Consider the following 18598-nt stretch of genomic DNA (forward strand, 5'->3'; position numbering starts at 1 on the left):
GAAATTTTAAATTAAATCTTTTTTCAACATGAAAAAGAATAGTTTATATTATTAATCATTCTTTAACCTTTTAATAAACGATAAATTATTTAAAAAAGCAAAAAAAAAAAAAAAATATATTCTTATATTAAAAAATTACCTTATTAAAAAAAGGATTCGTAGATCTATTAATAATTATAATTAAAAAAAATATTTTCTTAAAATTTTTACCACAATGAAAGAAATGTAAAAACATGTGACCTAATTCAATATTTTATTCTTTACTCTTTTTATTAATTTTTATATTGTAATTTTAGTATAAATTACAAATATTTTAATTAATAATTAAAAATGAATTTTAATATTTTTATTTATTTCATATATATTTTATTTCTTGTAGAACATAAATATTTTAAAGGTTAAAAAAATAACACAAATTTTTAATTTAAAGGAAAAAAAAATCTCACATATATAAATACAATTTTATCACTTCTGTATTTTATCAGGTGCTCATGGATTAAAACATATTAGTAAATTAAATTATATAAATTTTAATAGGTTTCATAATTATAAAAATGGTCGATGTTTTTCTAAAGCATATGAAAGTTTATACGATAGTTGGGGTATTACGCCTTTATGGAATACAAAACCTTTCTCATTAATTAAATTACCTTTTGTAAATATAATTTTTATAATAATATACAAATACAATATATATACATATCTAATATATGACTGTTTATAATAAGCATCTATTTATGTTATATATATATATATATATATATATATATATATATATATATATATATATATATATATTATAGAATATTGTTAATATGTCACCCTTCTTAAGTGAAGAGTCCATAAAGTACCATTATAGTAAACATCATGCTACTTATGTGAAGAATTTAAACAGTATACAAAAATATTATAAAATATATATATATATATATATGTGAATATAAATAAATGTATTCATTATTTTTTTTATCGTTGTTAAAATGTTTAACTTTTCCTCACTTTCCTTTGAGTATTTTTTCGAAGATTTAGCAGAACAGCATAATGAACTAAAAAATTTGACATTAGAAGGTGCGTGAATATCTTAGACAATATGTTCTTAATAAATATTGTTACAAAATTTTTTAGATTCTTATCAAAAAAGGCATACATTGCTCATTTTAAATAATACTATAATTTTTTTTTTTTTTTCAAAATATATATTTGAATATACATTAATACACATTTATAATATTTTATATTGTAGATATAATAATAAAATACAAAGGATCCATTTATAATAATGCTGGTAATATTCTGATAATTTGAACGAATATATATTGTAAATTATTATCTTAAAATATATAGGAATAAAATGTATTTTTATTTTTAAAATACATGAAAATATATATAAAAATATGTTTTATATTATTTTTCGTATGATTATTCCTAATTTTTTAATTTTATTTTAAAATGTAATTTACTTTTTTATTTCTTTAGCCCAAATTTTTAATCATAATTTTTTTTGGATGGGTTTAAAAGAAGAAGGAGGAGGGGATCCATACGGTGAAATAAAAAAAAAAATTGATGAATCCTTTAATTCTTTTGAAAACTTTAAAGATATATTTCTTAAAGAAGCATCAGGTATTATTTTGCTTCAATACAATGATATATGTGCTTTTTTTCTTAAATTTTTTTTTTAATTATCGTTAAATTTTAGGCCATTTTGGAAGTGGATGGATTTGGTTAATAATAAAAGATAAAAAATTAAAAATTTATCAAGGGCATGATGCTGATAATCCTTTAAAAGATAATGTTGGTAATCCCATTTTAACTTTAGGTATATAAAAAAATAACAATAACTGAAAAAAAAATTAAAAAAAAATATAATTTATTACTTAAAATTATTTGAATATGGAAAAAAATATTAATCTTTTAAAAGAAATAATTAAGAAGACATACTTTAGAAGAAATATTTTTATATTTTAATAAAAAAATTATTTTAGTATAAAAATTGAAAAAGCCATAAAAAATATATTTATACGTCTAAAGAGCTAACATTTATAAAAATAGAAAATTTTTTTTAAAATAAAATATAAAATCTACATAAAAAACACACAATTTATGATTTAACTAAAATAATGGAAAAAAAAAAGAATTATTTTATTAGTATCTTAACTATAAATAATTCACGTCATTTTTAAAAATTAAAATTTATATATTTATATATTTTTTTTATTAAGATATATGGGAGCATGCATATTATGTTGATTATAAAAATTCTAGAGTTGAATACATAAAAGGTGGGAAAGCAATTTTAAATTACGAATTATATAAAATATTTAATATTCATTTAGTTTCTCATAATGTTCATATATATATTTGAAATTACATATAATTATTGTCTAATAATATTTTAAACTTTTTTTTTTTTAGAATGGTTTAATAAAATAAATTGGGATTTTGCCAATTATAATTTATCCATTTTAAGTTAAAAAACATAATCTCTTTCATGATTAATTTTAAATTTAATAAGTGGAAATTCAAAAAAAAAAATTTTTTTTTCATAATTTTATAATTAAAAAGAATTATTTTTTTATTTAAAAGAATTATAATTAAACACATCTTAATACATCTTGGTTTTATAAGTTATATTAAATATACATATATATACATGTACACTTTTTCGAAATGTATGTAAAATACAAATGCAAATTTTGTAAGATTTTAAATTTGTAGAAACCTGTTTCATAATTCATGTTCTAAATGTATATATAAACGAAATATAAAATACCTCGCATATCTTATTTTTTTTTCTGAAAAATATTATATGAATTATCTAAAATTATTTAATAGTTTAAAAGTAAATGCATTGATCCATAATTTTTCCTTTTTCTTTTTTAAACAAAAAATACTTGACAAATAAATATTTAATATAATAATTTCACTATATTTCACTTATCTCATTTCTATTTTACTATAAAAAATTTTTTTTTTCTTAAAGATGTAAAAGGTGGAAAAATATGAAGTTAATATTTGAAAGAAATAGAGAATAATATAATATTTAAAATAATGAAATAAAATAGAAGTGTAATACCTATCGAGCATCCATATGTTTCATTCATTTTCTAAATTATCATTTTTTTTTTAAATCTTAGTATTTTTTTTAAAATCTTAATATTTTTTTAATTAGAATATTTCAAAAAATAAAAAAGATAAACTAATATACAGTAATGTATCGTTATCATAACCCAGAGCATCTACTCTTTTTTATAGCATTGCATGTATTTTAATACATTTCTCACATAATATATATATTATCCTTTCATTGCATTTATTTTTCTTATATTCTGTATAGCATTTAACCAACACTCTTGTAAATTGTATGCTTTAAAAAGCACCATAAATAAAACAAAAACCATAATTGTTTTTTCCTTGTTTTTAATGAATTTATGTGGCATTCAACATGTTATTTAAAAGAAGAAAAAAAAATATTTATGTTTTTTGAATATTTATGTTTTTATTGTTTTAATTGCACCTTTCAACGTTTAATGTGAATAGTATTTGATAAATTTAAAGATCTAATAAAATTTAATTCTTAAAAACTAATACAATTTTTTTTCCTGTCATTTTTATTGTTTTAATATTTTGATTATAACCAATTTAATTATTTTATTTTATTTTTTTTTTTTTTTTTGATAATGATAAAATCCAAAATATTTATTTTTGCATTTTAGAAAAATAAAGATTATGTAAACACAGGAATACATATATTGTTATTATATTTTAATCTTCCTTATCTTTTTTTTATTATTACAATTTTTATATTTTCCCTTTATTATATTTATTCTTTTTTTAATTTTATAGATACAAAAAAAAGTAATAAAAATATTTGCAAAAAAAAAAATTGCTTTCAATTATCATGTTTTTTTTCTCTGTATCAACAAAAAAAAAAAAAAAATTAGAAAACATCAAATCCTTCTAAAAAATATAACATAATAAAAAATACTTCTAAAAAAATATAAGAATTGGGAAAATAAAAAATGAATATTCAAGTAAAAGACTTTAATTTAAGTGAAGAAAGAATTAAAAAAATAATAAAAAGTAAAAGAACTGTTCATGTAAAAAACACATATATATCACCTTATGTTCTTTACAACAAAAGTAATAGTAACAATCAGTTAAAATTTAATAAAATATTTACTAACAAAAATAGTATTTTTATAAATAATAGTTACGATTATACTAAAGAAAATTGCTATGAACAAAAAATTTTAAGAAATAAATTATTTAATTATTTACATACTAAGTCTCTTCAAAATAGAGATGGGGAATGTGAGTTAAATACATTTACTACTATGATACAGATGAATTCAGACGAGGGAAGTGATAAAGATAATGAAACAATAATAAATGAAAATAATGATTTAGCATATAATTTAAAGAAAATTGATATTCTTAATGATAAAAATGATAATAAAAGAACAAAAATTACTTCTAAATCAAATGAATCTAATGACTGCAACAAAATTTATAATACTGATAATATCAATAAAAAAAATAACAACACACATGAAGATATTGAAGCATGTTTCACTTTTTCAAACAATACTTATCTTGGAGATGTAACGTTACGAAATAATACGAGGTGCAATAAGAAAAAAGTTGATTTTAATGATAATTATAATTTTAGCAAAAGCTCTCCAGATGACATAATATACAAATGTGAAGATTCTATACCTCTTGGTACTATATTAAATATTCACAATTTAGATAATAGTAGTCATCTTACCACTGTTATGCTTAGAAATATACCTAATAAGTATACTCAAAATATGCTAATGGATGTTATGAATGAACATTTTAAAGGATTATATGATTTTTTTTATTTACCAATTGATTTTCGTAACAAATGTAATGTTGGATATGCATTTATTAATTTTATTCATCCACATTATGCTGAACTATTCATAAAATTCTTTAATAATTACAAGCTAAATGCTTTTAAGAGTAATAAAGTATGCTCAGTTACATGGGGTAGAGTACAAGGTTTGAAAGCAAATATAGAACATTACAGGAATTCAGCAATTATGACTATACCAATACCTCAATATAAACCTATACTTTTTCAAAATGGAATAGCTGTTTCATGGCCTGAATCAGATAGACCCTTACCAGCTATTAAATTAAGATCCCAAAAATATTGAAAAAAAAGGAATATAAATATATTCTGAATTTACAACTAAAATATACAAAAGATACACCTTTATATATAAATTATATTTGTAAGTATATTTTCATCTTTTTTTTTTTTTTTTTTTTTAAATTTACATTTTATTATCCTTATAAAAAATTTATCATTCTTATTTAAAATTATTCATAAAGTTGTTATGTATAAGAATCTGTTATTTCTTTGTTTTTTGCAAATACATTCTTATTTTTTTGATTATTTTTTTTCCCCCATTTTCCGCTTTAAAGAATAAAGTATTTAAACGATTACTTAAAATATATGAAAATAAAAAAAATTTATATAATATAATAATGTATTAAAATTATGAATATACTATTATATAAATATCTTAATGCTCATTTATTTTGTTATAAATAACAATCTATTATCTCTAAAAAATAAATGAAATGTTTAAGAATAATAATATATATTTATGTATATGCATACAATAGTGAGCTTATATGTATAAAAATGTATTTTAATATATGCTTTTATAAGAGTTACATAGATATATATTTTATCAGTAAAACTTAATGTTAATATTAATGATAAAAAAAAACTTTTTTTTTCATCATCTTTTCATTATTAAATTAACAAAAAATATGAATTTGTATGTTTTCAATTTTTCTTTTGTGTGTAAATATAAATGCTACTTTTTTTTTTATATTTTTATGTGGTTATATGAAACATTAAGATATTTTTTTTTTAAATAAATTTATTTTTACTTTTATTTTTTTTAAATAATTTCTTCACAATCACTTTTTTTTGGAGTTTGTAAGTGGAATCATAAATTCATGTATAAATATTATAATGGTAATCATTTACCATCTTAATATTTTTTATTTTTATTTTTTTACAATGTAAAACTTTTTTTACGTTTATGGTAAATAGCATATTTAAAACAATTTTGCTATCTATATTTTAGCTAGAATAGCATTAAAGGAAAATAATATATATGTATAAAAAATAAAAACCATGAAGTATAATGAATGAAAAAAAAAAAAATATTATTTAAAACATATAAAATCTTAACATTATTTTAATGAAAAATATATATATATGTACATTTTTTAACTATAACTATAAATATAAGATATCTTTTTCTATTTTTTAAATTTAAATATATGTATTAAAAAATTTTTACTATTTTTTTTAATAAAAAAGTGATATATTAAAATAAAATAATAATTTTACAATTTAATTACCCCCCTAAAAATACTTCATATTATTTAAATATAAGATAAACTAAAATTACAATACATATATAGTTGAAATTTTTTTATTTTCTAGACGAGATATTAATTACACAAAAAAAAATATTTTAAATAGAACCGTTCTTCTGATTTATCGTATTTTCTCTTTCCTTAAAATAACTTTTACTTGAAAAAAAATATAACATTTTAATTATTTTAAATATCAGTATTAATATTTTTTTATTATTGTATAAATTAATTACATATTATTAATTATCGAAATTATTTTTCTTTTTTTTTTCAATTTCCATTATTTAAATGTATGAAACATAAAAAAGTTTTTTTTTGTAATTCAGGTTAAAATTAAAAAATAATAATAAAATTGAATAATGTATCTATTCATAAATGAAAAAATAATTAAATCTGTTAGTTTTAATTTTAAAGTCCGAATATTTTTTTTATTATTGAGATAAATATACATTAGGAAATACTATTTTTAAGCTTTGTCCTTTTTATTAAAAAAATATTTCATTTAATCAACTTTCGTAATATCTTTATATAATTTTTTTATTTTAATTTGCACATTATGATTGGACTTTGTTATTTGATTATAAAATTATTCCTGTTTTTTTATTTTCAAAATAAATTTCATATTATTTACTGTCAAAATTGTGATGGACAACATAACTGCAAAAATGAATGTTTTATATTAAATGATGATAAAAGGATATGTTTATGTGATAATGATGAAAAGGGGATACATTGTAAAGAAAAATGGAATGTTTGTGAAAACGATTGTAATATAAAAGGTATTAAAGAATCATGTTCTGTTGCTTTATGTAAAGCAGGTGATATATATTCTTTTTATTCTTTTTTTTTTTTTTTATTAATAATATTAACAACGATATATAAAACAATAAATATATATATAATTTCTTGTCATAAGGAACATGTAATCCAATTGAAACAGAACCATATTATAAATGTGAATGTGGAGATTTTTTTAAAGGAAAAAATTGCGAAATTGAAAATAATCCTTGTACACTCCCTGACACTAATCCATGTTTAAATGGTAAATGCATTTTTATTTCTAAACTTAATAGAATTATCTGTGAATGTAACAATGGATGGACACAAAAAAATATACAAAATTCAACATTGTTAAATTGGGGAAATCAAAAGGTGGAAGTTCCTCCACCATGTGATGGTTAAACAGATATATTATTATAAATTATTGAACTTATAAATACATATTATTACTTCTTGAAATAAACTTTTTTTTTATTTAATTTTTATAGAGCAAATAAAAAGAGGATTATCAAAATATGTTATTTATCATACGCCAAGTTAAAATGGAATTTTTTATTTTATTTTACTCTTATATATATATATATATTTTTTTTTTTTTTTCTTTTTTTTTAATTGTAGCTTCCTACGCCATGTGGTGGCTGATATATGTAATAAGTGTGCTTGTCTTATTCTTATGCTGTTGTAATGTATGTTTTGATTTTTTTTCAAATTCAATGTTTAATTATTTTGGAAGACTTAACAATAAAAAAAAAGATTAAAACACTTATGTTTTCTAGTTTCAGTTTTATGAAAATATGTAAATATTATATATATATAATTATCTTAATTCAAAGAATGATAAAAATTTTAATTCACTACAAAAAATAAATTTAAATAATTTTTAAAATTTTAATATTGTTGATAAAATAGGTATTTAGACATATATATAATATATTTTAAAATATGTTTCATTTTAATTTATAATATATATATATATATATATATATATATATATATATATTATAATTCATATAAAGTTAATAAACTTCTACATGTATTCTTTTTTTTTTTTCTTCATTAAAAGTTCCATCAGCTTTTATAATATCTATAATTTTTTTTCTTATGGATTTATGACCACATATATAAAGTTCACTTTTATTTTCATTAAAAAGTTCTAAAAATTCTTTTTTTTTGTTGAATATTTCATCCTGAACATAAAAAGATGTTCCATCCATTTTTTTTAAAGAGGAAAAAATATAATGAATATGTAGATTATTTGCATATATCTTTTTAAAATATTCCAACTCATTTATATATAAAATGGAATCTTCATTATAAACACCGTAATATAAATGTATTAGACCATTATAATTTGATTTTTTTTTCATATTATTTTTATCGTATCCTAAGATTTTTTTTAAAAAAGAAATATAAGGAGAAATACCTGTCCCTGTTGCAATCAAAATTAAATTTTTATTTTTTTCAACAACATCATTTGGTAAAATAAAATATCCATGAGATCCTGTTAAATATATATCATCATTTTTTTTAATATTGTTTATAAAACCAGAACAATAACCATATTTTAATTTTATCACTCCGTTTTCATTATCTTCGTATTTATGAATCCTTATAGCAACAGACAAATTGTCAGAATTACTTGATGATATGGAATATAATCTTGCATGTTTTTTTATTTTCTTATCATCATTTTTATTACCATTTACCACACTATCAATTTTGCAATAATATGGTATAATCCCACATGACTGTCCTTCTAAATACTTGAATTTTCCATGATGGCATATTTCAATGTTATAAACGTCATTTAGAGAATTTTCTCTCACTAACTTTATTTTATCGACTACTTTACATTTTAAAGGATTTTTCATAGTATATAAATTGATATAATTATTGCATTCTTTATTATTCCAGCATCTAAAATTTTTCTTTTTTTTAAATGCTCTTTCTAAAAATAATATCCTGTTGTTTGCTATTTTATTTTTTATTTTATATTTATGAGCATGCTTGTTATCTGAAATTATTCCATGTATTAGAAATAATAATATTATTACAAATTTAATTTTCATTTAAATAAATTTTATTGTTTTATAATTTTCAAAAAGTACTTAATATTTTTCTATATATATAAAAGCATACGTACATATATATATATATATCTTAATGGTCAATATTTTTATAAAAATTTTATTATTATAAAAAAATTATCAGAACATATCAATGGAAAATAGGAGAAAAAAATAAGATATAAGATAGTTTTTTTATTAATTTTTACATTTTTCTCAATTTTTAATAATTAAATAAATTCATTTATTTATTTATTTAAAAAACAATAGTAATAATAATACACCTAAATTATGAAAATAATTTTATTTACATCTAATTTTTTGTATTACATAATTATATTCAAAAAAAATTAAAAAATAAATTTATATAAAATTTTTTATTTTGTGTATTGAGAATTGGAGGAATGTTATTCTTAAATATTTCATTTTTTATTTTCGTTAGAATGAAAGAAACATAAATGATATGTTAAAATTTTTATAAAACACCACTTTTTCTATTAATGATTATATATCTTTTAATTTCTTATCCTTACTATTTTATTAACTTATCAATATTTTTAGAGTAAAAATATTATTAGTTTATTATTCTTTTTTCTATTTCATTTTTGTATTAGTTTATATAATTTATTCCTTTTACATAACTTATCAATAAAATATCACTGTGAATTTTTTTTTCAAATTTTATTTGAATTTAATGCTGTTTCATTTATTTTTTGAAACCCCAACTTATAATTTTTCTATTTGAATCTGTTAAATTGAATAGATATCTCTTTATATGATGTTCTTAATAATTTTAATATGCATAAAAATAGAATACATATATATATATATACATGTGTATAATTGTTTTCACAATTTTTTGTTTAAATTCTATACAGTAAATATATTGATTTCCCTTTTTATTTTTCCTATGATTATTCAAAATATAGTTATTTATTAATAATATTTAATTCAAAAAAATTAGCCATATAGACTATTTTACGTATTCTATTAAATTTTTAAAGCTTCTATAATTTTTTTTTTTTTTTTATAATAAATAATAATAAAATAATAATATGATCATATAAATATTATTTATTGTTATATATATTAAATAAGAAAAAAAAATATATATTTTGAAATATTTATATTTTATAAAAAAGAAATTTCAGATATTTTTTTTTAATTTTACAACTTTACATAAGAAAATATAATTTTTATTTTTAAACAGCAAATAACATAATTTTTGCTATAATAAAAAAAAAATATATACAACTATGAAATCTTCTCATAAATAGAAATATTTGTACCTTTTTTTTTCTTTTTCTTTTTCTTTTTTAAATTAAAAATACCTCTACGAAATGTAAAAAAAAAAAATAAATAAATAATAAAAAAAGTAATATTAGAAATTATATATATATTAATTATATTTTTATAAATGATTATGAAATAAATATTTATTTTTAAAAATATATTAGGTAAAACAAATTAAATAATTTTGAACAAATAAAAAATATGATAATAAAGAGAATTAGAATAACTAAAAAAGAGATATTAAACGGCATAGTTAAAAAAAAAATGTATTATTTTATATGAAATAATGTGTTTATAAATATGTTAATTAATCACCATATTTATTATATAACTGAGTATTAATGCCAAATGTTTAAAAAAAAAAAAAAAATCACATCAAAATTATTTTTTAAAAAAAGTGAAATTAACAATATTAGCAAAAAATATTTATTGTAAAAATAAAAAACTATAATCATATAAAAAAAAAATTAAAAAAAAAAAAAAAAATATATTGACTATAAAATTAAAGTGTTTAATAAAAAAAATAAAATAAAATTAAATTTCATTAATCTATGTTTTATAAGAAAAAAATAAAATATAATTTGATTGTAAAAATATCTCACATAAATTAATTTTTTTAAAAAAAAAGAAAGAAATCACACCAAAAAAATTTATATAGATATAACTTGATAAAAGAACATTATATTGAAAAAAAAAAAAAAATAGTTAAAATGAAAATAATGTTTTTATGAACTCATAAAAAAAAAAAAAATAAAGAATTAAATGAAAGCAAATATAACTAATAGTTTAATTTAAAAAAAATATCTTGATATATTTTTTTTTTTTTAAAATATATTAGTTAAAATAAATTTGCAAGATCTTTAATAAGGTATAAATAATTTAAAATTATATTTATAAAGAAAAAAATGTTTTCAAAAAACAAAGAAGAACAAAAAAAATACCAAAATATTATAACACAAAAATTAAGAGAACTATTAGGAGAATATGAAGTTGATATACTGACTGAATATGTTTGGCACATGGCCGGAAATGCCAAAAGCAGTAGTGAATTTATGTGCAATGAACTAAAGGACTTTTTAGGAGATCATGTAAATATGATGATAAAAAAAAAAAAAAAAAAAAAGAATAAAATAATATTATAAATGGAGAATAATGATAAAAATTATATATAATATATTTATATTAATATGAAGTTATTAAAATGTTATTTCTTTTCTTCTTTAATAAATGAATTACATATATTTTTACCTTTTTGAATACTTAATATTTTTCAATACAATTTTTTATTATTAAATTCAGACCACTGTTTTTGTTAACTGGTTAATGAAATTAATGAACGACATAAAAAAGCAAAAAAAAACTGAGATTAGCACAAAAAATGAAAAAACGCATAAATCAGGTTATACTAAAGATAAGCAGTATGATGAATTATCAAAATCTAACAAAAGTAGAGGTATAGACACATCATATAGTGCATACATATTTTTTATACGACTTCAAATTTTTTATGCAAATATATGATTTTTTTTTCATTTATTATATATATGTTTTTTCTTTTTTTATAATAAAGTTTTAATAATATTTACACATATTGAAATTGTGCTTTTTTTACTTATTCCTTTTTTCAGACTCAAGGACAAGGCAATCTATTATGCATAACAAGAAAACAAAAGTTTGTGCTTATTGAAAAATATATAATTATATATTTTATAATTCATGATGCACATAAATATATATATTTAAGAAATAATAAATAAAAAAAAAAAGATAAAAGATAAAATAAAAAAAAAGATAAAAAAAAAGAAAAAAGAGAAAACAGAAAAAAAAAAAGAAAAAAGGAAAAAGAAAAAAGAAAAAAGAAAAAGAAAAGGAAAAAGAAAAAGAAAAAGAAAAAAGAAAAAGAAAAAGAAAAAGAAAAGATAAGAATTAATAAATTAAATGAAAATTTGAAAACAAGAAAAATAAAAAAAGGAAAAAAAATAAAATAAAAATAATTAAAAAAAAAAACGATAAAATAATATTTAAAAAAAAAACGATAAAATAATATTTAAAAAAAAAAATAATAATAATAAAATAATAATAATAAAAAAAATAGCAAAATAATAAAGAAAAAAATAAAGATGTATAATTATAAATGTAAAAATTTATATTTAATAAAAAAATGTGCAGATTTTAATTGTAATTTTTTTTTAAACCTTTTTACATTCACAATGACACATTATTTTTTATTTTCTTTTTTCTAATAAAAAATTTTTACTTTTTAAAGGGATATTTAAAGGAAAATGATACTAATAAAAAGGATTTTTCTAGTGTTAGAAAAAGGTCTAGAAGTTTCCTAAGTAGAAGTAGTAAATATTCCAATGAAGATGCCTATTTCTCAAGGAGGAGTAAAAAAAGACAGAAAAGAGGAATAAGTTCTAAATCAAGTTCATCTAGTTCTCATATGAGAAAATTTCATTATGATAAAAATAAAATGAAAACGAAAAAAACAGATAAAAGCAAAGATGGAGATAAAATGAAATTAAAAGATAAATATAAAAAGAGTGATAGAAGTACAAGTCGTTCTTTTTCACCTAGTCGCGTTATTTATGTGGAAAAAGAGGAAGATAAAAAAGAAAAGAAAAATGAAATGTTTTTAGATAATTTATTAAATAGAAGTGGTAATTAATAAAAATTGTATAATTAAATATTACTATTATATATATATAACACTAAATTTCACTTTATATTTTAATTAAATTATTTTACAAATATTTTTTTAAAAATATCATTGACAATAATAATTTTTTTTTTTTTTTAATGCAGAAATAGAGTTAAAAAAAAAAAATGATAGTACTGATGAATATAATACCAACGAAAAAAAAAATAAAGCAATTTTAAAGTAATTTTTTTCTATGAAAAAAGAAATAGAATAATTTTTTTTTTTTTTTTTTTCATATTAATTTTTTAATTATTCATATTTTAATTAATTTTCTTATTTAAGTGCATTTTTATTTTTATTTATACATTTACTTATCTAATTATTTATTTATTTTATTATTTCAAAGGCCAAATCCTCGATTTGTTGGAGACAATTCAGTTTCATATATGCAACCACCAGCTCCTAGTAAACATTTTTTTTTTTTTTATATTCGCACATAAAATGTTTTTAAATTTTCTTTTTTTTTTTATTTATACAAGTATGTTATTTAATATATATTTTTATTTTTAGATGTAAATAATCCAGATATTTCAAGCTATAATATGAATTATACATATGACAACATGAATGCACAAAATTATGACAAAGAGTTAAGTTCTGTTGGAAACTATTACCAAAACAATTATATGATACAGCAGCAAAATGCTTTAGATAATAATTATCTTTCCAATAATATGAATAATAATTTTTTTAATGCTAGATACTCAAATAATATTCAACAAAAAAATTTAAATTTAAAAATGAATATGAATATTAATAAAACTGTTCCTCAGTCCAATTATATGAGTACAAATAGATTTAATAATAATAGTTATTTATATCAGAAACATAATATAATGAATGTTAATGTTCCTAATATTCCTAGTAATGATAAAGTAAACTTACAAAATTATTCAAAACATACTGCTTCAAATATTAGGAATCAACCAAATTATTATATGAATACAAATAATAAAAATGATTTTATTGGCAATAAGCAAAATCAATATCAATATTATATTCCTAAAGCAAATAAGCAGCAAATGTTTATTCAAGCACCGATAAACTCAGAGAAAAACGTAAAAGCACAACAGCTTCAATCGACTAATTTATCAAATAAAAACTTTCCATCTCATAAAAATATAACATTTAATAATGATCAAAATAATAATACTAATATGGAAGCAAATCCAGAATTGTCTAAAATACAACAGAGTACCGTACAATTAGAAGAGGAAAAGTCACAGAGCATTTCTAAAGTCAATGAAAGTAATTTAAAATATATATATATTTAAAAATATAAAAATAAAAATAATAGTAACTTATTGTATATTTATTAATTTATTGAATTATTTATTCTTTTAGTTATATATATATTTATTTTTTATTAATTTTTTTTTTCTTATAGCAAGAACTCAGATATCCAACACAGAAAATGCAACTACTAATCCCAATGTTATTATAAAGGTTAAATATTTATAAGAGATGTTCTATTTCATATTTTACGAATATTTGATTAATATATATATATATTTTTTTGTTTTTATAACTTATATTTTTTTCTTTTATAGATACAAAAAAAATGCCTTTTTTTACCAAATTGTCAATATGGAGAAAAATGCCGTTATATTCACCCCAGCGAAAATGTAAAATATTACTTTATATAAATCTAATCATTCATCTTTTATTTTTGTTTATATACACATTTTTTTTTTTATACAGTGTCGAAATTGGCCATATTGTGCTTTTGGACCAGAATGTATTTATATTCATCCAGATGTTCCTTGCAAATTTGGTAAAATGAAAAAAAAAAATTATTATAGAATTTTATTTTTACGAAATACATTTTATCTTTTTTTTTTTTTTAGGATTATATTGCTGTAACTATTATTGTAATTATTCTCATAATCATGTCAATTCAACGGTAAAAAAGAATATATATATATATAAAAATTAATTAGTACTTGTATTTTTTATTATGCACATAAAAATATCTTTCATAATTTTTTCTTTGACCACATATAGGCTTTACCAGAAGTTGGAACAAATGGATATTTTTTAAATAAAAAATTAATTAATAATTATGATAAAAGTAGTAATAACACGAATTTTGAAGATAAAGTGGCTCAAATTTCAATAAGTATGCCAAAAACACCACCAGAAATGAGAAAAGATAAAAGTAAAAATGAATATAATGAAAATGAGTATATTCAAAATCTCTTAGAAACAGAAAAAGATGAATTAAAAGAGCAAATAAATGAGCAAACAAAAAATAAAGAAAATGTAAATGAATACACAGGAGAACAAAAAGAGGAGAAGGAATATGAAGCAGAAGATGATTTAGATAAGGAGGTAGAGGAAAACTACATATTTCAGAATAATAGTAACCAAAAAAATTACTCTTGTGATAATGAAGGAAATGAAATGAATACAAATATAAAAAATAATGAAAATGAATCAATTAATTATAATTGCTTCGAGATAGTAATAGATCCTGATAACATGAAAGAGAAAAAATTAACAAAAGAGAATTTTGAAGAGTCTATTAATAAAACGGATAATAATTATGAAATAAATGACAATGATAATGGCAATAAAGTATATACTATTGAAGATAGTTCTTAAATTACTATTTTTCTTTTTTTTTTATTTCCTTTTATTTTTTCAATTTTTAATGGAAAATGCTTTCTTTTTTTCACATACATCATATATATATTTTTTCTTTTTAATTTTATTTTTTCAATATAAAAGAAATTTTTTTTTTTAGCTTTAATGCCTTTTTTTTTTTTTATTTTTTTATTCATTCATTTTCTTTTATTTACTTGCATAATTATTATTTTATCATAATTCTTTTATTTACTTTTTTTTGAAAGTTCTAAGATTTTAATTTATACAAAACAAAACCGATGTAAAAGTTGAAATGTTCTTTTAAAAATTTTTTAGTGTAGAAATGAATTTATTTTTTAAAAAAACTCTAAAAAATATATCTTATATGTAAAATTAAGTTTCTTTTTCATTTTATTAAGATGTGCATAAAAATTTTTTCTTTATATGCTTATATTCTTATTTAATACAATAATTAGTATATCTTTAAAGAAAAATTTCACATATTCTAACATTTCTTAAATTCTTATTTTTGCTTCACCCATTTTCTTTTCCAAGCAATATTTAATATTCCTCAATATTTAAGTTTAAATGCCTTTTAAACTATAGAGAAATTCAATTAAAATCAATTGTTCACAAACATATTTAATAAATATGATTTTATTTTGCAATATTATAAAAAATTTCATTGAAAAAAGAGATCAGGAAAATAAAGGAAAATTATGATTTGTTTCATATTTTATCATTTTAAAGAATGTAAACAAATATTTTTTTATGAAACTCTTTTATTATTTTTTTTCTTTTTTTGGAAAAATATTATCTTTAATATTAAATGCATGTGGCACCTTACTAAAAGTTACTTCTTTTTGTGAAAGTCATTATAGAGAGATTTGTTGTTCTACAAATGTCTTTTTTACCAAAATTTAAATAAATTTTAATTTGATTGAAAAACAGATAAATAGAAGAAGACCAAATCAATCTAAATTAACAAGTAATACAAAGTAAGAAGACAAGCTATAATTGTATATCAGATTTTGATAAAAATAAAAAATTAGGTGACCCAGTAACACTTTTAATTTATAATGAGTATATAAAGAAAGAAAATTATAACTCGTTCATAAATATAACCAGTATAGATCATGGGAATTATACTTAATTTATAAAATACCATGTTAAATATAAAAATTCAAATAGTGGATTTTCATAAAGAGAAGCAACAAGAGTAGTAGCAAGAGCTTGTATAGAGTAATGATTAAATAATTTTTATAATTGTATAATTATTTGATATGCACATTATGTTGGAAATACAAAAACTAGCGGATGATATAATTCAAGAATTTGAAAAAATCCTATATCTAGATAAGTAATACGTAAGAATGTTTCAAATATAATGAACAAAAAAGTATATTTATGGATTATTATAATAATATATATGACTTTTATATATTTTTAATAGATAATATAAAAAAAAAGAAAATATTTCAGATAAGCAAGATTATTTTATAGAAAAAAAAATGTAACTCATGTGAATTTAATGAGTGAATACATTCACGAACAAGTTGTCCACACACATATACTGTAGTACAAATTTTTTTCTTACATTTTAAAAATAATAATAAAAGTAGATGATATGGAAGCAGTAGCTATTTTTGTAATTAAAAATGTTCCAATGGATATAAGAGAATATATTTTTGATAAAACAGGAGCTGAATTTGCTGAAACTATTTTATCTATTCTAGATATAAAAAGTTTAGAGTTTGGGATTGGCTTTGATGATTAATATATGCTTAGTTCAGAGCATAATGACATCTTTACTTTATTAAATAAAAAATTAAAATAGAAAAACTGTAAAAATGAAGGAAAAAATAATGAATAAAATGATCAAAATGAAGAGGAAAAAAAAATTAGAATATAATATTATAACATTACTTTAAATGAGAATGAAACTAAATAAGTAGAATATTCAAATATGTGCAAAAATATATCTAACAGAAATATTTCAATTACAAAAACAAATAGTTATAGTGATATTTTGGCTGGTATTACAGCAGGAAACAATGCAATACCTAGATCAGTAATCAATTATATATATTCAGTTATAATAGAAAAAAGAACATATAATCTTAGAAGTAACTTTTTTAATTTAGGTATAAAAAGAATATACAAACATTTTATTTTACCAAAAATCATCGTTATTAATTGAATCATCTCCTATTGTTATTGGTGATTTAATTTTAATGAAAATGGTAAAATATGGAGATAAGCACTTTCCATGATTAGTTTTGTATAAATAAAATATATTAAATGTGTAAAAACAAAATAAAAAAATCATTTTTTTTTATGTATTCTTGAATATATATAATAGATATTTTATAGATATCTCTTTATTATATTTAAATTTTTTATTATATATATTTATTTTTATTTCTATTTTTTAATATTTCAATTTGTAATGATTCAAATAAATATGAGGGGAATTTTATTAAAGTGCTTTAAAAATAAAAATGATACTATGATATTGATATTCTAATGTGTTAAATACAAACGTTTCTTATCAATAAGCAAATAAAGACACATTAGAGAATAAGGATAATTTAATATTACCGAATAAATATGACAATGCAGCACTCCAATGAAAAATATTAAAATGAAAAAAAAAAAAGGTATTTTTTTTTTTTTCTCTGAAACCTTGCAAGTCTACTAATAATAAAATTGAACACTTAGTATTTAAATATATTACTTAATT

General features: G+C 18.1%; 5 protein-coding genes and 1 pseudogene across 5 annotated transcripts, besides 1 other annotated feature; 5 read left to right on the top strand and 1 right to left on the bottom strand.

The window, feature by feature from the left end:
* Positions 1-330: 330 nt before the first annotated feature.
* Positions 331-2471, top strand: SOD2 (superoxide dismutase [Fe], putative; the record flags this gene model as incomplete). Its single annotated transcript, XM_028677525.1, has 9 exons — positions 331-397; positions 486-655; positions 804-894; positions 1030-1068; positions 1244-1285; positions 1477-1620; positions 1697-1816; positions 2220-2279; positions 2413-2471. 9 exons carry the CDS (start codon positions 331-333, stop codon positions 2469-2471), a joined length of 792 nt encoding a protein of 263 aa, XP_028533905.1.
* Positions 2472-4019: 1548 nt separating this feature from the next.
* Positions 4020-5183, top strand: PRELSG_1124900 (RNA-binding protein mei2 homologue, putative; the record flags this gene model as incomplete). Its single annotated transcript, XM_028677526.1, has 1 exon — positions 4020-5183. One exon carries the CDS (start codon positions 4020-4022, stop codon positions 5181-5183), a length of 1164 nt encoding a protein of 387 aa, XP_028533906.1.
* A 1802-nt stretch (positions 5184-6985) lies between these two features.
* PRELSG_1125000 (EGF-like membrane protein, putative) lies at positions 6986-7967 on the top strand (the record flags this gene model as incomplete). Its single annotated transcript, XM_028677527.1, has 4 exons — positions 6986-7247; positions 7346-7606; positions 7698-7745; positions 7828-7967. The coding sequence occupies 4 exons, from the start codon at positions 6986-6988 to the stop codon at positions 7965-7967; spliced, it is 711 nt and encodes a 236-aa protein (XP_028533907.1).
* A 258-nt stretch (positions 7968-8225) lies between these two features.
* On the bottom strand, positions 8226-9278 carry FNR (ferredoxin--NADP reductase, putative; the record flags this gene model as incomplete). Its single annotated transcript, XM_028677528.1, has 1 exon — positions 8226-9278. One exon carries the CDS (start codon positions 9276-9278, stop codon positions 8226-8228), a length of 1053 nt encoding a protein of 350 aa, XP_028533908.1.
* A 2195-nt stretch (positions 9279-11473) lies between these two features.
* NAB2 (nuclear polyadenylated RNA-binding protein NAB2, putative) lies at positions 11474-15873 on the top strand (the record flags this gene model as incomplete). The annotated part of the gene is made up of 12 exons (XM_028677529.1): positions 11474-11656; positions 11868-12021; positions 12197-12240; positions 12835-13228; positions 13374-13449; positions 13616-13674; positions 13780-14517; positions 14657-14715; positions 14820-14894; positions 14971-15043; positions 15117-15172; positions 15274-15873. The coding sequence occupies 12 exons, from the start codon at positions 11474-11476 to the stop codon at positions 15871-15873; spliced, it is 2511 nt and encodes an 836-aa protein (XP_028533909.1).
* Positions 15874-16768: 895 nt separating this feature from the next.
* CS lies at positions 16769-18076 on the top strand (annotated as a pseudogene).
* Positions 16769-18076: a sequence feature (chorismate synthase, putative, pseudogene).
* Positions 18077-18598: the final 522 nt, after the last annotated feature.

This window comes from Plasmodium relictum (assembly GCF_900005765.1).
Source record: "Plasmodium relictum strain SGS1 genome assembly, chromosome: 11".
Classification (NCBI taxonomy): Eukaryota; Apicomplexa; class Aconoidasida; order Haemosporida; family Plasmodiidae; genus Plasmodium; species Plasmodium relictum.